This window comes from Myotis myotis, unplaced genomic scaffold (genome assembly GCF_014108235.1).
Source record: "Myotis myotis isolate mMyoMyo1 unplaced genomic scaffold, mMyoMyo1.p scaffold_m19_p_8, whole genome shotgun sequence".
Classification (NCBI taxonomy): Eukaryota; Metazoa; Chordata; class Mammalia; order Chiroptera; family Vespertilionidae; genus Myotis; species Myotis myotis.
The window spans coordinates 21,918,087-21,937,425 of NW_023416390.1; the positions used below are offsets into that span (position 1 = coordinate 21,918,087).

A 19,339-nucleotide genomic window follows, 5' to 3' on the forward strand; every position below is an offset into this window, starting at 1 on the left:
CAGTGAGAGCACATGCAAGAATCAACCAATGAATGCATAAATAACTGGAACAACAAATTGATGTTTCTTCCTTCCTCTTTCTCTCTAAAATCAATTAAAAAAGAAAACCTATCCATATTTTATTTTTATTTTTTTAGCAGACATCCTTTGATCCAGCAATTCCACTGTTAGGAATTTATGCTGTAGAAAGAATGCATATACACATAACTTTGTACGTATCCAATATTAATTGCATCCTTGTTTATAATAGCAAAACACTTGAAATAACCTAAGTGTCCACCAGTGAGGGACTGTAAGTAAATCTTGCTCTATCTATACCAGAGAATACCATGCATGGGGGAAACAGTGAGGTGGAACTATCCAAGCAGATATAGAATGGCCTCCAAGATAGACCAGTAAATGAAACAAAGTAAGATTTATAACAATAGTGTTGGTGTATTCCCACTAAAGAGCAATATAAAGGTAGACAAATATACATATATATTTTTGTTTACTCCAGTAGGGTAACAAGAAGTGGGAATTATGGCTAATCCTGGGAAGTAGTTCTGGAGGACTGGGTGGGACTCATCTAAAATGGGAGGGACACATTTTTACGAACACCTGTTTGTGTTTAGTAAATGTACCAGGTACATTTTTTAATTTTTTTATTTTTTTTATTTATTTTATTTTTTTTTAAAAATATATTTTATTGATTTTTTACAGAGAGGAAGGGAGAGAGATAGAGAGTTAGAAACATCGATGAGAGAGAAACATCGATCAGCTGCCTCCTGCACATCTCCCACCGGGGATGTGCCCGCAACCCAAGTACATGCCCTTGACCGGAATCGAACCTGGGACCTTTCAGTCTGCAGGCCGACGCTTTATCCACTGAGCCAAACCGGTTTTAATTTTTTTAAAGGTAAAAATTAGTTTAAAACAAAAACAACAGTCAATCTTCTAAACATAACATCAAAACAGAACTCAAATTCCATGTCTTTCCTTCAAATTCCAGGCACTAGGGTACAGCAGCGAGCAAAACAGATACTGTGGGGAAAACAGGGTTAAAAAGTAATTACAAAACAAGAAGAATAAGGTGGTAAATAAAGAATTATAAACTTCCGTACTGCCCTGGCCAGCGTGGCTAAGTTGGTTGGAAGGTTGTCAAGCGGCATTGGGTTTGATCCCAGGTCAAGGTGCATGCAGAAGGCAATCGACCCATGTTTCACTTTCACATCAATGTTTCTCTTTCTTCTCTTTCCTCCTCCCCCTCCCCCTCCCCCTCCCCCTCTCCTCTCCCCCTCCCCCTCCCCCCTCCTTCTCCCCCTCTTTCTCCCCTTTCCTCTCCCCCTTCCTCTCCCTCTCCCCCTCCCCCTCCCTCTCCCTCTCCCTCTCCCTCTCCCTTCCTCTCTAAAATCAATAAAAACGTGTCCTCAGGTGAGGATTAAAATAACACTTTTGTACTGTCAGTGCCAAATTATCACCCCAAGATGACTTATGATTGTAAATGGGGGAAAGTGCCTTTACAGTGGAATGCTGGCAGTAAGCAAGGGAGCAAACTTCGAATTACTCATGCTGCGTCAACTTGACTTCATCTATCGCCGAGTCAATGCAATGTGAAGTACACAGCATCACCTTTGCCCGTGCTACTCAACGTGCGGTTCAAGAACCAGCAGGCACATCAGCTTCGCCCGGGAGCGTGTTAGACAAGCAGGATCTCAGGCCCCACCCAGACCTACTGAATCAGATTCTGCATTTTAAAAAGGTTCCCAGGTGATTCTTTGATAGTACAGTTTGAGAAGCGCTGGCCTTCATCAAGTATTCTTGAAAAAACCTGTTTAACCAGGACAAACCTTTAGAGGTACTTTCAGTTTGTGGGGAAAATAGGAGGAAGAGGAACAAATTAAATAAGACACAAAGATTTAGACAAGTCCACAGTGTGAACATTCTACAAGACAACTGTCCTTGACTCAGGTAAGTCAATGTCATAGAAAAAAAGGCTGGGAGACTGTTCTAGATTTAAAATCACTGAAGAGCCCTGGCCGGTTTGGCTCAAAGTTCAGAGCAGTGGTTCTCAACCTTGGCTGCACATTAGAATCACCTGGGAATCTTTTTAAAATCCTGATTTCTGGGCCTCATCCTCCGGAAATTCTGTTTCTTTGTTACTAATGTTGTGGCCCCACCCCATAACAAAGAAACAGAATTTCCGGAGGATGAGGCCCAGAAATCAGGATTTTAAAAAGATTCCCAGGTGATTCTAATGTGCAGCCAAGGTTGAGAACCACTGGTTTAGAGCATGGGCTGAGGACCTTCTCGGTTGCAGGTTCATCCTGGCCTCTGTGGGGCACCTGTGGGAGGTAACCATCAATGTATCTCACATCTCAATGTTTCTCTTTCTCTCTCTCCTCCTCTCTCTAAAAAAATCAATGGAAAAAAAATCCTGCCCTAACCGGTTTGGCACAGTGGATAGAGCATCAGCCTGCGGACTCAAGGGTTCCAGGTTCGATTCCCGTCAAGGGCATGTATCTTGGTTGCGGGCACATCCTCAGTGGTGGGTGTGCAGGAGATAGCTGGTCGATGTTTCTCTCTCATCGATGTTTCTAACTCTCTGTCCCTCTCCCTTCCTCTCTGTAAAAAATCAATAAAATATATATATTTTTTAAAATAAATAAAATATATTTTTTAAAAAATCCTTGGTTGAGGATTAAAAATAATACTGAAGATAAAGGATTAAAAAAAGAATACTGAAGATACATAACAATAAAAGGACATGCAGGATCTTAATTTGATCATGAATCAATAAAAACAGCTGTTAAAGTCCTTGTGAGGACAATTGGAGAAATTTGAACTGGATAGAAGATGATATTATAAATAATTTGTGATACCATTTTCATGTGAAAATTGCATTCCGGTTATTTTATTGATTGATTGTTTTTATTTTTATTTTTAAAAAATATACTTTTATTGATTTCAGAAAGGAAGGGAGAGGGAGAGAAAGCTAGAAACATTAATGATGAGAGAAAATCACTGATCAGCTGCCTCCTGCATGCCCCCCACTGGGGATTGAGCCCACAATCTGGGCATACGCCCTTTACTAGGAATCGAACCTGGGACCCTTCAGTCCTGAGGCCGGCGCTCTAGCCACTGAGCCAAACCAGCCAGGGCTATTGATTGTTTTTAGAGAGAAAGAGGAAGGGAATGAGAGAAACATTGATTTGTTGTTCTGCTTATTAATGAATTCATTGGTTGCTTCTTTTCTTTTTTTAATCCTTATCCGAGGATATTTTTTCAAAGAGAGTGCAATGAAGGAGGGATAGAGGAAGAGGAAAAGAGAGAGAGAGAGAAACATCAATGTGAGAGAGACATATGGATTGCCTCCCGCACATGCCAAACAGGGTTCGAACCTGCAACCCAGGTACATGCCCTTGACCATCAGGACCATGCTCTAACCAACTGAGCTACTGGCCAGGGCCTTGTATTACAGTTATGAAGGAGAATGTCCTTATTCTTAGGAGATGAGCGATAAACTAAATATTTGGGGCTGAATAGCATGGTATCTGCAACTTACACACACACACACACACACACACACACACACACAGCAAATGAGAATTTTTGAGCCCATCAGTGTTTATTGTTATACTATTTTACTATCATTTATATTTTTCTGTTTTTGACATTTTCATAATAAAGAAATTGGAAATAATTTTTAAAAACATAGGTTCTCCTCCAAAATCCTGAGGCTAAATTAAAAGGGAAGCACCAAAGTGGAGTAGAGAACCCATAAATGACAGGCAGGCTACCAATCTCAATGCATTAGCTATATAAGCAATCAACGAATTACTTTAAAATTCATGAAAGAAGACATAGGCAATACATATATTTAAAAATGGTCTATCGCACTGGTAATAAAAAATATATATAAATCAACACAATGCTGATTTTCTTTTTGACATTCAGACAGACATTTTCTTTTTTTTTTGTTTTTTAGAGTAACCAAACTTTATTTGTAATAATAATTCGTTATTGTTGACAGTATTATATATGTCCTCTTTTTCCCCCCATTGATCTCCTCCAGCTCCCCCCCCCCCACCCCCAGGCCCTCACCACCCCATTGTCTGGGGCCATGGGCCATGCATATATGCATACAAAGTTCCTGGTTGATTACTTCCCACCCATTCACCCTCCCCGGCCTTCCCTCCGAGATTCCGCACTCTGTTCCATGCTTCTGTGTCTCTGGATCCACTCTGTTCATCAGTTTATTTTGTTACTTAGATTCCACATATGAGTGAGAGTCATGTGATTCTTGTCTTTCTCTGACTGACTTATTTCACTTATCATGACACTCTCCAGGCCTCTCCATGCTGTCCCAAAGGGTAAGAGATCCTTTTTTACTGCTGCATAGTATTCCATGGTGTAGATGTACCACAGCTTTTTTACCCACTCATCTACTGATGGACACTTGGGCTGTTTCCAGATCTTAGCTATTGTAAATTGTGCTTCTATGAGCATAGGAGTGGATCCATTCTGATTGGTGTTTCGGTTTTTTTTAGGATATATTCCTAGAAGTGGGATCGCTGGGTCAAATGGCAGATCCATATTTAATTTTTTTGAGGAAACTCCATACTGTTTCCATAATGGCTGCACCAGTCTGCATTCCCACCAGCAGTGTTCTAGGGTTCCCTTTTCTCCACATCCTCACCAGCATTTGTCATTTGTTGATGGTAGCCATTCTGACAGGTGTGAGGTGATACCTCATTCAGACAAAGATTTTCTTAAAAACTGGAGCCCAGGGCGGGGAAGAATAGAGAAACAGGCAATCGCCTATCCTCCTGACCTGAACACGGGGCTACCAATTAATGCAACTTTTCTGGAAGGCAGCTGGCCTACTCACATCTTTGACCCAGCAACCCCACTTGTAGGAGTTTATCCTAAAGAAAGAATAATTAATACTCTGGTTTCTCTGCAGATCGTATAAATCTTTCGCCTTTTACTAAAGAAAGAATAATGAATGCAGTCTAATGGCAAAGATTTCATAGTAAGAATATTACCACAGCATTCTTGGTAGAATCGAATAATTGGATATAATTTAGAAGTCTGAAAATGAGCTATTGGTTACAGAAACTGTGCTATCTAATGGACTGCCATGGGACAATTTAAATGAAGTTGCAAAATAACAATCATGTCACAGAAAAAGATATATGTATGTATGGTCATTGGCTTCCTCATTCCCAAGCTCCACGGCCCTTCTTTCACCTCTAGAACTTGTTTGCTAAGCCCATGTCTTCTAGGAATTACTTTTTCTGCCTCTGTAATTTACCCAACAAATGTTCTCTTACAGAAAAAAAAAGTATATATATGTAGATAGATCAATCGATCCGTATATAGGTATCATATACATATAGTAGACATATGCTGTTGAAAGAAATGCTAATAGTGACTTATCTGCAGATTACCTTTATAGTGGAATTACAGATAAGTTTTTCTTTCCTTTTTGCCTGTTTGTACAATTGAATGAACATATACTTCTTTTTATTCATAAAAAAGGTATTATTTTCTTTTTCTTTCTTAATATATTTTTATTGATTTCAGAGAGGAAGGAAGAGGGAGAGAGAGAAAAAAACATAAATGATGAGAGAGAATCATTGATTGGCTGCCTCCTGCTGGGGATTGAGCCCACAACCCTGGCATGTGCCCTTGATCGGAATCGAACCTGGGACCCTTCCGTCCACAGGCTGATGCTCTATCCACTGAGCCAAGCCAGCTAGGGGAAGGGTATTATTTTCAAAAACAAAATCTCACTTGCAGTGTGTTTATGCTTAACAGGCTGCACGTCAGAGCGCTCACACTTGCACACACCTGCACATATGTGCACACATAGAACATCCGGTCTCCATAACTCAGGGAGGTGTCAGGAGGAGGGCCGCCCTCGCCCAGCCCACTGCATCTCACCCTCCAGGAGACCGGAGTTCAGAGGTGACAGGAGAATTTCTGCAGGGACGCAGGCTGGAGGGCAGCTGCCCAGGATGATGAATTTGTGGGCAAAGCCAACTTCTGCACTTGAGAGGGTCGCTCTCCTTTCCCATCCTGAATCCTAGGCCCCCGGGCTCAAGAGGGAATGGAGACTGGCTGCTGGGAGAGGGTGGCAGAGTCCAAAGGCACTGGTTTATGGCAGCTCATAAACAGTCCAGGTGGAGCCTGAAGAGGGTGGGAGGGCAAGAAGAACAATGGCCCCCACTGAGCGAGTGTCATGCCAAGTGTAAGAGACCTCTAGGGTGTCAGGGTCCCATCTGTCCTGGAGGGACCCTGCGAGTGAACCCCTGGCCCTGCATCTCTGGCTCTGGGGCTCCCTTGCCCCAGGAACCATTCCCCCAGGGGAGGAGGGAGGACTGTGGAGCCTGTTCCCTGGCAGGTGCCATCGACCGCAGTGAGGGCCTGGGCCCTGGGCAGCAATGCACCCCATCCCTGGCAGAATGCGGGAGCCCGGGGTGAGGGACTTCGGGGCTGGTTGTCAAGCTGTCCTTAGGCTCCTGGCTCCCAGGGACCTGCTGGGCACCTGCCTCCCTACCCCCTCGGCCATTCTCTCTCTCAAGGGCCCTACCTTTCCTTATATGGAGAGGGCAGTTCCTAGAGGAGGGGGGTGGGGACAAAGGTCGCTCTCCTGCAGCCAGCTCGCCACAACTCCCTGAGATCTCGCAGGTGGCAGCTGCCTTCTCCAGCAGGTAAGGCAACCCTGCGGGGACACAGGGACCATCGGGCCCATCGGTGGTGGGAGAGGACAGGGTCCCTCGCTTCTCTCTGGCAACGTGGGGCCTCCTGAGGGGGAGGCTGGGCGCCCTGGAGTCTGGGAAGAGCCGTGAGCCTGTGGCTCCCTTGGCTTCCAAGTAAAGACTTGTGCAGGCTCCGCCATGGACCCTGCCTGCCGCTAGCCCACGCCGGACCTGAGGAGCATCCAGAGGTGCGGGACTTTGGGACTTAAAATTCTGACAGTCCTGAGCTAGCCAGGACTCACTGACCTCACTCCTCCGCTCTCTCACCTCTTCACCCATTTCTTTTTCATCTGAAGCGGTTTCTTTCTCGGTGTCACCATCCCCCTGACACTCCTAGGATCTCAGGACTCTTGTCTCTTGGGTCCTAGGGTGTGATCAATAGCCATCAGGGGTTGAATGGGCAAAGCAGAGGCAGGGGACTGGGTGCTTGGCCCTGCTCCACGAACTGCCCATCTCCCTTCCACCAGGACCCATTGTCCCCTTGGCCTCACCAGCCACTATGGCCCCAGTCTGCTGAAATGGGAGCGAAGGCAAGAGACGAGTCCAGACTAGGGTCTTGGGACACACTGACCACCCCCTTCCCAGGAAGCCTGCTCAGGCACCCTCAGGGCCGGGGAGGGGGGGGGGGGGCAGAGTCTGTAGGCTGGGGGGCTGGGGCGTGTCCATCCCACTGTTATTATGGGCCCGGGGAAGCAAGAAGGTGTCCTTGTTTCAGGGACAGTCACATCTCTGTCCAGCTCAGACTGCATGACTGAGGACTGAGCTGTGACAGCGTCCCAGGCTCTCTGGGACCTGAACTCTGAGGACAACAGGGCAGCAGAGAAGAAAGGGAAGATGGGACCTGGCTGGATAGGAACCCTAACTCCCTCCAAGGCCCCCAGAATGTCAGTCCCCTTCCATCCCACAGTGCAGTCTTCCAGCTATTCGCTGAGCACCTACTATGTGCTAGGAGCTGGGGGCTGCACAGACAAACATGCCTAGGTCCTTGGCCTGGAGGACCTCGGGCTTACAAACAGGTCGTTTCATCACCATGTGGTCGGGGGACAAGACAGCCATCGGCCCAGATGCTTTGGGGCCCCAGACGAGGGGCCCTAAACTAGCCTGAGGATTCTGAGACAGTCTCCTGGGAGAAATGAGACCTAAATTGAGTCCAGAAGAACATTTAAGTATTAGCCAAGTGAAGAAAGGCGGGAGGGCTATCAGCAAAGGGGACGGCAGGAGCAAGGACAGGGAGGGGAAGGTGAGAAGCAGCATGGGGGGCCTCCCTATAACCACTTGCCCACCCTTGGCCACAAGGAGGCTCCCCTTTATCTGTCCAGGCTGCTGGAGGTCCCCAATCCTGATTTCTCTCTCAGGAGCTTTTTCAAGTCCTGCTTACCTGAATCGCCTCTCTGATGGGCAAGAAGTACCTCCTCGTGTCCACCCTCTATTCCCCTTGCTGTTCATCCTAGAATCAGAGCATGTCCCTGGTGGGACTTCAGAGATCATCTAATTGACCCCCAACCTAGATGAAGAACAGGGCCCATGTTCATACAGCCAGTGTCAAAGAATCTGCCTCAGAGAAAAGGGGATGTCGACAAAGGTGGTGAATGAAATAAAACATTCTCTTCCTTTGCACCCAAATTGGTTGTACTGAGCCAGGAGTCCTGGCAGCCTTGGGTCCCTGTGGGTTGAACTCATGGAGGGGAGCAGGGCCAGCAGGGACACCAGGCAGGACCCAGGCACAAGCTCTGTGCTGGCCATTGGCAGGTGGCTCTGATCTGCTGGAGGGGAGGCTGGGCCCGGAGACCTTGCCCCAAACTCCAGAGTGCCAGGGCGGGGGGTCACCACTCAGGACTCAGAAGAAGGAGTTTCTGAGCAGTAAAAGGCCAGGTCATTGTCCCAAGAGGTGACTCAGAGTCAAGGTGCAGAGATTAGATAGAGTCCAGGCTGTCATTTCGAGGCTGGGTCTGTGGGGCACCCTGATCTTTCATTCATTATGGATCAGTTCAAGGAGCACTCATGGAGGGTAACCCTGTGCCAGGCTGCGTGGTAGGCTCGGTGGGGAGGGGCAGCAAACCAGGGACAAGGACAACTGGGGACCAGGTCCTCCGCCCTGGTTCGTATCAGAATCACCGGGGAGTTTTGAAAGCACCCATGCCTCGCCTCTCAAAAGGCAGAAAATAAAGCACCCATGCCCAGGCCCTACCCCAGCCTAGCTAAATCAGGATCCCTGGGAAGTGGCTTGCCCACTGGAGCGTCAGTATCATTTAAAAGCTCCCCGAGTGATTCTGATGAGCAGCTGAAGTGGAGAACACAGTTACAAGTCAAAACCAAGTGTCATAAACGCTACCATGAAAGAGCTTGGGAAGGGGAGGTTTCTCCCAGCGAGCAGGTGGAGGGTGGTTCACAGTGGGGAGTTCACTCTGTCATTCATCCATCCATCCACCCATCCATCCATCCATCCATCCATCCATCCATCCATCCATCCATCCATCTATTCATCCATTCATCCATCCGCTCAGCCACCCACCCACCCATCTATCTACCCATCCACCCACCCACTCAGCCAGCTAAGTGCTGCACTGTGCTACATGGGGAGGGAGGATTCAGTACTGAAAAAATAAACCTGACCCCACCCTTTTGGAGTCTACATCTTGTGGGCCAGGAGAACAGTGATTGAGGGGTGTTTGGGGGTAGCTGGGAAGGAACAGGAAACTGCTGCATACACTTTTTTATTGTGGTAAAACACACAACATAAGATTTGCCGTTTTAACTACCTCAAAGCCTACGATTTGGTGTCATTCAGCACATTCACAGCATTGCACAGCCATCACCCTCTATCTAACTCCAGTATTTTTCAACATCCCAACTGGAAACTCTGTACCGATAGCAGTGATTCCCAATTTTCCTCCCCCGACAGCCCCTGAAAACCATACGATCTCTATGGATTTGCCTAGTCTGAGTATTTCATATAAATGGAGTCATATCACACAAGCCTTTTGTGTCTGGCTTCTTTCTCTAAACATAATGTATTCAAGGTTCATCTATATTAGAACATGCACCGTACTTTTTGTGCTAAATAATACTCCATTGTGGGAATATGCAACCTTTTGTTTATCAATGCACCTGCTGATGAACACTTGGGATGTTTCTGCGTTGGGGCTATTGTGAATAAGACTTCTATGAACTTCATTTACAAGCATTTGTTTGAACACCTGTTTTGTCAATTCTTTTGGGTGCATACACTTTCCAGCCCTTATTATTCTTTGCTTTCTTTAAAAAAAAACACCACCACACACACACAAACACACACACACACACACACACAACTCTCTGATTTTTTAAAATCAATCTTTGATGAAAATTTTCAAAAAGAAAAATTATTTGAGGCTAGAAGGGCCTTAAGTGATAGGCTAAGGAGAGGGGGCTTTATTCAGAAAGTGATAGGGAGTCAGGTGTTTGAGGAAGAGAGTGACAAGATTAGAAATGAGTCTCAGGAAAAAAAGAAATGGGTCTGGGCCCTCAGCCAATCAGAGCCCAGAGTAGGGAGCCAAACCTCATCTCCCCACTCCTCCCCCCCCAGCTCCCTGGCCTCTGGCACCGTTGGGAGTTCTCAGGGCTGGACTGGAAGAGCAGCACCCGAACTCCAAGCGCTCCCAGCTCCTCAGTCCTTCCTCTCACACCTCTTCCCCCTTAGGCTCGTCGCCATGACCAAACTGAGCGCCCAAGTCAAAAGCTCCCTCAACATCACCACCCCTGGGGTGCAAATATGGAGGATTGAGGTGAGGTCTGCCTGGGTGTGGGGTGGGAAAGAGGACCGAGGGAAGAAAAGGCTGGGGATTATGCTTACTGTCCTCCAATCCTTCCCTCCAAGTGCCCCTCCCTATCCTCAGGCATGGCCTCTTTCCCTGCTCCTTTACCTCCTCCCCTCCTTATATCCCTTCTCCTCATCAGCTTTGTCATGCCCTCCTCCTCCCAGCTCTCTGCCTCTCCCAACTCCTGTGTTTAAGAGTAGAGGAAGCCGGGGTCCTGAGTGGTCCAGGGCAGCCCCTCTGACCTCCCTTCTCTCCCCAGGCGATGCAGATGGTGCCTGTTCCTCCCAGCACCTTTGGTAGCTTCTTTGATGGTGACTGCTATGTAGTCCTCGCTGTGAGTAGGGGCAGGTGGGAGAGGGGGCTGAACAGAGAGCAAAGCCCTCTGTGGGGTCAGGGAGGAAACTTGAGGCAGGGGCAGTGGGAAGAGCTGGCCTGGCTTCAGCCCCAGACTGTTCTCACCAGGTGTGTGCAGGTGCCCAGCTTAGTGGCAGCTCTGTAGGCTCGGAGCTGTAAGAGGCTCTTCCTGCCTTTGGGCCACTGAGCTCCAAGCTGAAATGACCTTCTGTGGATTCATAGTCTCAGGGACCTTCTGAACTAGTAGAATGTCACCCTACTTGAGTCCACATTTCCCAAACTCACAGCCATCTTCATATCACCTTTTTGGTTTTGGCCACATCCTGGTACTACCTGTACTATTAATGCATTTGTATTGTTTCTCAAAACTTTTTAAAATATATATATATTTATAATAAAACTTTTTTAATATATATATTTGTATTCAGAGAGAGGGAGAGTGATAGAGAGAGAGAAACATTGATAAGAGAAGAACATCATTGATCAGCTCCTCCTGCACATCCCCTACTGGGGATCAAGCCCGAAACCTGAGCATGTGCCCTGACCAGGAATCGAACCAGCAACCTCTTGGTTCCTGGGTCAATGCTCAACTGCTGAGCCACACCAACCGGGCATATAACACACTTTTAAAAATTAAATACATTTGTTTAAGAATATAACTCTATATCATCACTGAAGTGGAAAGCAATGTCCCATGTCCCAAACAGAAAGTAGCTATAAAATATTTACATAGTAATTTCATATATACATTTGCTTGTCTATCACCTAATCACCCAGGGACCTCTGCTGGCCCATGCACATGACTTTGGGAAATGCTGCTATAGTCCAGCTCAGTTATTTCCAAAGAGGAGGTGAGCAAGGCCCAGTGGGGAAGCTGCTTGCCCCTTGTCTTGGAGGAAGAGCTGGTGCCACAACTCAGGGCTCATCTGTGGCCCAGCCTGCATGTGCATGGGAGACCATGCCAAGCAGGGAGGCGGGAGAGCGTTGTGGGAGCCCAAGGTCTCAGGCACATTGGACATTCCCTCTCCCTAGATCCACAAGACAGGCAGCAACCTTTCCTATGACATCCACTACTGGATTGGCCAGGCCTCGTCCCAGGATGAGCAAGGGGCGGCTGCCATCTACACCACGCAGATGGACGACTTCCTGAAGGGCCGGGCTGTCCAGCACCGAGAGGTCCAGGGCAATGAGAGCGAGACTTTCCGTGGCTACTTCAAGCAGGGCCTTGTGTATGGAGGGGCGCGCTGCAGGCTGGGGAGTGGGACCAGGGCAAGGGAGGCACACCTGAGGCTGGGGGGCAGAGCTGGAGCTGGGAAGGGAGCCTGAGGCTGGGGGGATCCCATGAGGGTGATTTCTTTTTCCACTCCCCCAGCCCCACCTCTGCTGCTTCCTTGTCCTTGGTCTTCATCCTTCCAAGTGCTGTCTTTGGCTGCCCAAATGCTGTTCTGAAATTCTGTAACTCTGTGAACCACGAATGTTTGTAAATCAACCTTCAGGGTATTACATCAAGTCTCCCCTCTAACCAACTGGCAAATGACTCCTCCTTTCTCTGAAACAGGACTTTTACACTAAAAGCTCACATTCCAGTCTCTAGACTTTTCCCATAGAAAGACATGGTCAGGAACCAAGTTGTTACTGGTCTGTGGTTATAGGCCAGGAGCTCTCCAGTTAGCCACAGTCCCCACCCCTCCCTTTTGTCTTGCTGCTCCCCTTCTTCCCACACTTACAGCAGTATTCACTCATTTGGGCATTTGAGCTGGCACTTCTTTTTTAAAGATTTTTTAAAATTGATTTCAGGGAGAGGGAGATAGAAACATCAATGATGAGAGAGAATCATTGATCAGCTGCTGCCTGCACGACCCCTATTTCGAGCCCACAACCTGGGCATGTGTCCTTGACTGGAATCGAACCTGGGACCCTTCAGTCCACAGGCTGACGCTCTATCTACTGAGCCAAACCGGCTAAGGCTGAGCTGGCATCTCTTCTGTCTTAGTCAGCTTAGGCTGACATAGCAAAATACAGAAAATACAAAAAATACAAAAATAGACTGGAAGGCTTAAACAACGTAAATTAATTTCCTCACAGTTCTGGAGGTTGGCAAGTTCAAGATCAAGGTGCCAGCTGATTCGGTTGCTGGTGGGGGCTCTCCTGCTGGCTTGCAGATGGCCACCTTCTCACTGTGTCTTCACCTGGTGAAGAGAACGAAACTCTCTGATGTCTCTTCTTATAAGGGCACTGACCCCTGACGTCATCTAAACCTCCTCTAAATCGATTACCTCCCAACAGTCCCATCCCCAGTACCACCCCACTGGGGGTTAGGGCTTCGGCATATGAGGTTGGGAGGGGACACAGTTCAGTCCACAGAATCTACCCTCTTTTCCTTCTCTTCAACCCCTGCCCTCAGAGTCCTGCGCTGGCCCTCCACATTGCCTTTGAAGGACTCCCAGCAGGGGAGAGACTAAGGTGGAATGGAGCGGTCTAGGGAGCAAACTTCCAGGAGGCATTCACTGCCAGGGTCATGCAAATACAGGCAATGCACGGACCTTACCCGTGCATGACCCTGAGAGGGAATGTCTCCTTAAAGTTTGTACCTGAGGTGCCTCATGCACTCATCCTAGCCCCAGCCCCAGCCCTCAGATGACCCTGCTTAGCCAAACACCCTGTCACACTTCCCAGCCCGCTCTCTGGGGTCAGCTCACCTCTCTTCTCAGGATCCGGAAAGGGGGCGTGGCTTCCGGCATGAAGCACGTGGAGACCAACTCCAGCGAGGTCCAGCGGTTGCTGCATGTGAAGGGCAAGAGGAACGTGGTGGCTGGAGAGGTGGGCATCAACCAGAGCCCTAGGGCATGGCCTCCTGTCCCCCTCCCAATTGGGGTGAAGGGCAGAGGCCGAAGAAGGGTGAGGGGCGGGAAGGCAATGGGGAAGAGATGTCGGATGACGGAAGGGGTCTGAGTGGCGTCTGAGCCTCCCCGTGGCTCTCCAGGTGGAGATGTCCTGGAAGAGTTTCAACCGCGGGGATGTTTTCCTCCTGGACCTCGGGAAGCTTATCATCCAGTGGAACGGGCCGGAGAGTAACCGCATGGAGAGACTCAGGGTAAACCTACCCATGCATCACCCCTCCCCCAAGCCCGATCTGCCCCCACCTGCCCCCACCTGCCCTGCACACCAGCACCCCGCCTCCCCCAGACTTCTGCTGCCCAGCCGCCTCCATTTCCCCAGGCCTTCTCTCCGGGGGGCGGTGTTTGAAGGTGGATCTGAGTCTTCATGTGTTTGGGGACAGGTGTGCATGTTGGAGTTGGCGTGTGTGCACCTGTGTCGAATCCCCTGAGATTTAATGGGTACCTGCTGTGTGGCACATCCTGTGCCAACCGTTTGGGATCCACTGATGAATGAAGAGGCAGAGCCCTGCCCTGGCTCTGGCCTCCAGCTGAGCATCCAATGGAGGATGGGACATGAATGGAATAATGCAGAAGTGAGGGGTGGGGTGTACATCTGGGGATTCTGGGAAAGCTCCTGGGAGTTGATGAGGGTGGGGAGGAGAAGGCCCTTAGGCAGGAGAGAAATGGCTGGGGTCGGGGGGCTGCCTGAGAGTGAGTGGGGGTTCAGGGGGCTTGGAGAGGAGGCGAGCTTGTCTCATAGGGGCCTGTTATGTGGTCAAAAGGCTGTGTAAGAGGGTTGGGGATTGTTCTCAGTGCCAGGAAGGCTGTTGAAGGCCACCTGACTTCTGAGTGACAAAGGGATGGAGGGGCTTAGGGGCCCAGGGAGCCCTCTGTCCATCAGGTGAGGAGGGGGCAGGTGTCCTGGCTCCTTGGCCTGGGAAGGTGGAATCCACTAGACTTGTGTGTTGCATGGGGGTGAAGAGAGAGGGGTGAGGCAGAACTCACGCTCTGCTTGAGCAGTTATAGGGCTGGACGGAGTCCCATTTCCTGAGATGGGAAAGACCAGGAAGCAACAGATTTGGGAAGAAAATCTAGAGTTCAGTTTGGACATCTTAAAACGGGACTCTTATGGAAGTTGGGTTAATAAGGTGGGAGCAGAGAGCTGGGCTGGAGACAGAAATGTGGGATGGGGTGAGATCGCCTTGGAGGGAGAGAGAGGGGCCTGGGACTCAATGCCCATAACTGAACAGTAGATGTTGGGCTGAGGAGGGTGAGCCAGGGTGTGTGTGAGGCTGTGTGTGTGTGTGAACATGTGGCCTGTTCACCCTCGTGTGTGTGTGTCTATGTGTGAGGACAGGAGAAACTGTGCTGTCTGCGTGTGTGGGTTTGTGCATATGTGTGTGTGCACATGTGAAGCTGTGTGTGTATATGACTGTGTGTGTGTGTGCACAAGTGTTTGAGCATGCTATGGGGCAAAGAGACTGAGTACTGTGATCTTGAGAGCTCAGCTTTTGTCCAAAATTGTGAAGTAAAATCATAAATTTCAAACAATGTGAAAAGTGGAGGCGAGCAAGGTCCACCTGAAACCCCTCTCCCAGCGGTTCTTACCTGGTTTCCCCTCCAAGGAGAAAAGCAGGGGGTGCCTCGCTCCTCGGGGCTGCCGCAGGCAGGCTGTGGTCTCGGCCCTGTCCCTGCCGGCCTCCATGGGTCACCGGGCTTCTCCGCAGGGCATGACCTTGGCCAAGGAGATCCGGGACCAGGAGAGGGGCGGGCGGACCTACGTAGCCGTGGTGGACGGGGAGAACGAGAAGGCATCCCCGCAGCTGATGGAGGTCATGAACCACGTGCTGGGCAAGCGCAGGGAGCTGAAGGCGGCAGTGCCTGACACAGTGGTGGAGCCCGCCCTCAAGGCTGCCCTCAAGTTGTACCAGTGAGTGCCCTGCTGGGCTCTTCCCAGATGGTGGGGGACTTCCTGGGGGCAGAGTGCCGGCTGAGGGCGTGAGCCCCCTGGTTTATGCTGTACCTTTGTCCCGCAGTGTGTCCGACACGGAGGGAAAGCTGGTGGTCAGAGAAGTCGCCACACGGCCACTCACACAAGATCTGCTCAATCACGAGGTGAGAGGGCTGGACACCCCTCCCTAACCCCCTCCCCCCGCCCTGGCTCCCAAGCTTCCTCAAGCCAAGCAGTGTGGGGGGTGGGGTAGGTTGGGGGGCGGGGGGTGGGGGTAGGGGACCCAGGCGGGTGTGGGAGGGAGACTTTCTGTGACAGCAGTTCCCCAGCCCGGCACTGCGCACCATCAGGCCCTCATTCTGGGTCTCTGTCTCCCACCTTTAGGACTGTTACATCCTGGACCAGGGGGGCCTGAAGATCTACGTGTGGAAGGGGAAGAAGGCCAATGCCCAGGAGAGGAAGGGAGCCTTAAGCCAGGCCCTGGTGGGCATGGGGTCGGGAAGAGAATGGCAGGGAGAGGGCAGAAGCTCAGACTGGGGTGTAGAGGCCAGGCGTAGACCCACTGGGGTCTGAGGGTCTGCTCTAGAGCCATCTGGAGGGTTCTCTGCACACCAGGGAGCCAAGCACCAGGCAGCATGGGGGCCTCCTGAGGAGGTGGGCTCCTACCTCAAGCTGAGTTCAGAAAAGGGAGGAAGAAACATGGAGGCCACCCTTCCCACAGAGAGGATGGGGTCAGCATGGGGCAGGGCCAAGTCAGAGTTTGGGGTCATTGTTGGGCTGGAATCAGTAACCCTAACTGACTTGGGGGTCAGCGTACGGTTGAGGATTGGGTTCAAGTTGACAATGGGGCTGACAGCCAGGGTTAAAATTGAGGTGGGGTCAAATTTGGTGTCAGAGTTGGCCTTGGGGCGGGGGTCAGAGGTAGATTTGGGTTGGTGTCAAGTTTAGGATCTGGTTTGGACCTGAAGGTGGGGCCAGAGCAGGGTCAGCATTGGGACTAGGGTTGGGTTTCCGGTGTGGGCTTTGGACCAGGGGTAAGAACCAGGCTTTGGCTTGTACCAGGAGTTGGGGGATAGGGGTGGGACACAGCCCCAGCCACCCTATCTCTCCCCAGAACTTCATCAAAGCCAAGAAGTACCCCCCAAGCACGCAGGTGGAGGTGCAGAATGATGGGGCCGAGTCCGCTGTCTTCCAGCAGCTCTTCCAGAAGTGGACAGTGCCCAGCAGGACCTCAGGCCTGGGCAAAACCCACACCGTGGGCTCCGTGGGTAAGGGCCGGGCAAGGCAGGGCAGGGAAGGCTGGGAGCCAGGAGTGGCGCCAGGAGAGCACCCAGATCTGCCTCCTGCCCTCCTTCCCGGCTACCCCTCCTCTGTGTGCACTTTACCCTGGTCTGTGCTCCCCAGCTGGTGGGGGGACATGAGGGCATATGGATAAACTCAAGAGTTGTCACAAACGGGAGCTGAGAATGACCTGCCTCTCATTTGGAATGGGCTTGTGTCTCCCTGGAAACCAAGTAGCTCAGTCTCTCACCAGATAATATTGGCTGAGGGCAGGCTCAGTGCCAGGCACCTGGGGGAGGCTAAAAGGGTTATCCCTCTCCTGGCTCCCCTGGGGTGCGCTGGTGAAGCATGAGTCTTAGGGACAAGGAGGTATGGTTCTGTATTATAACTCTGCCATGTGTAACCTTGGGTAAGCTACTGAATCTCTCTGGTCTTGGTTTCATTATCTCTAAAACGGGTCTAAGGATTATAGCTACCCCTCAGGGCTGTTGTGAGGGCCTGGGGGACCTCATCTGTGATTCCCTTCACTCCAGCCAAGGTGGAGCAGGTGAAGTTCGATGCCATGTCCATGCATGTCCAGCCTCAGGTGGCTGCCCAGCAGAGGATGGTAGATGACGGGAGTGGAGAGGTGCAGGTATGGCGAGGGGAGGGAGGCCTTGCCTGGGTGAGAGGGGTTGGTGGAGCCTGTCCCAGACCTCACACTTGCCTGGTACTGGCCTCAGGTGTGGCGCATTGAGGACCTAGAGCCGGTGCCTGTGGAGTCCAAGTGGCTGGGCCACTTCTATGGGGGCGACTGCTACCTGCTGCTCTACACCTACCTCATCGGAGAGAAGCCGCACTACCTGCTCTACATCTGGCAGGTCAGGCCCCGCCCACTCTTCCAGAACACGGCCAGCTCAGCTCCTACCCCACTATACCCTTGCCAAGTGGCCATCCCCTTTGTGTTGAATATTCCTGGTGATAGGGAGCTCACCTCTTTTCCACTTTGGGACTGCTTTGGCTGTGCGATCCCCTGGCACTGAGAACCCCCATTCACAACAACCCTTTTCTCATTTTGTTTTTTTTCCCCCTTTTGAGTCTCCCTTCTCATTTCCATGACCTCTTGCATTTTCTCTCCACCTGCTTTGTGGGTTTCTGTGTCCAGATGTGAGAGCAGGGAGGTGCTGGGGGTGAGTGATGTGGTAGCCATGATGTTTCCCAGAGAAAGGTACAGCGAGGAGGAGGGGAAGTTTGGGGTTAAGGCTGGGGTTTCAGGTGGGTCAGGCTGGGCGGGGGCAGGGAAAGGGTTGGGTATGGGGCTGGGATCAGAACTGAAATCAGGGTCAGGTTGGGTTGGCTGTGACAGGATGTTAGGTGGGGAAGACAGTTGGGTTTGGGGCCAGAATTGGTGATGGAGTTGTCGCTGAGGTCAGGGGTAGGGTCAGATTCAGGACTTGACCTCACCCCACCCCTTCCCTTCTGCTCATCCCAGGGCAGCCAGGCCAGCCAGGATGAAATCACAGCCTCGGCCTATCAAGCCGTCATCCTGGATCAGAAGTACAACAACGAACCGGTCCAGATCCGAGTCCCGATGGGCAAGGAGCCACCTCATCTCATGTCCATCTTCAAGGGACAAATGGTGGTCTACCAGGTGTGGCTGCTGGACTGAGGCAGGGTGGGCGGCCAGGAGATGGGGGCGGGGATCTGTGATGGGGGCGGGGATCTGTGATGGGGGCGGGGATCTGTGATGGGGGCGGGGATCTGTGATGGGGGCGGGGATCTGTGATGGGGGCGGGGCTGTGGGTGAAGCCTGTTCTCCACAGGAGAGGACTGTTGAGGCTCCACCACTGACGTAGAACTGGTAATAGAAACACCACTCAGTGCTTTAAAAATCCATGCGATGAGCACGTAGCATGTGCACGCACTGTTTCTCTCTGCACCCCAACTCTTCAGATCCTTTATATGAAAAAGGAAGTTATTTTGGCTAGATTTACCTAAACCATGGACTTGTTCAAATGCATGGGTGCCTTCCAACATAATGAAACAGACAGCTTTGCATTCATTTAAGCAACAATCTGTTTACTGAGAACCTACTAAGTACATAGCCCTCTGCAAAGCGCCAGGTGGGGAGAATGCCTGCTTATACTATTTACCATCTTGTTGGGAGAGCAGTGAGCTAGCAGCCTGTGGCACCATGTGGTTAAATGCCCGGAATATACGTTGAATTCAAAGGGGAATGTGAATACAGTCATCTGGGAATAGGCATGGAGTTCCTGGTGGAAAGGGGGTTTGAAAAGAGTCTTGACATGGGGTCAGCTGAAGAGCTCAGCAGAGGTGCGATGAGGGCATGCA

At 50.5% G+C, this 19,339-nt stretch overlaps 1 protein-coding gene across 2 annotated transcripts in view; it reads left to right on the forward strand.

Annotated features, from left to right (window-relative positions):
• Positions 1–1,427: 1,427 nt before the first annotated feature.
• VIL1 (villin 1) overlaps positions 1,428–19,339 on the forward strand; it is a 29,009-nt gene continuing 11,097 nt past the window's right edge. The window contains exons 1-13 of one of the 2 annotated variants that reach the window (XM_036320809.1): positions 1,428–1,950; positions 10,426–10,510; positions 10,803–10,877; positions 11,930–12,126; positions 13,609–13,717; positions 13,881–13,991; positions 15,504–15,706; positions 15,813–15,891; positions 16,112–16,210; positions 16,842–16,995; positions 17,542–17,642; positions 17,731–17,868; positions 18,480–18,638. In XM_036320809.1, the coding sequence (XP_036176702.1) occupies positions 10,436–10,510; positions 10,803–10,877; positions 11,930–12,126; positions 13,609–13,717; positions 13,881–13,991; positions 15,504–15,706; positions 15,813–15,891; positions 16,112–16,210; positions 16,842–16,995; positions 17,542–17,642; positions 17,731–17,868; positions 18,480–18,638 (1,500 nt within the window). In that variant the 5' untranslated portion in view covers positions 1,428–1,950; positions 10,426–10,435. Of the gene's footprint in view, positions 1,951–6,185; positions 6,699–10,425; positions 10,511–10,802; positions 10,878–11,929; positions 12,127–13,608; positions 13,718–13,880; positions 13,992–15,503; positions 15,707–15,812; positions 15,892–16,111; positions 16,211–16,841; positions 16,996–17,541; positions 17,643–17,730; positions 17,869–18,479; positions 18,639–19,339 lie in introns of those variants that run through there. The other variant, XM_036320810.1, reaches the window with a different exon arrangement.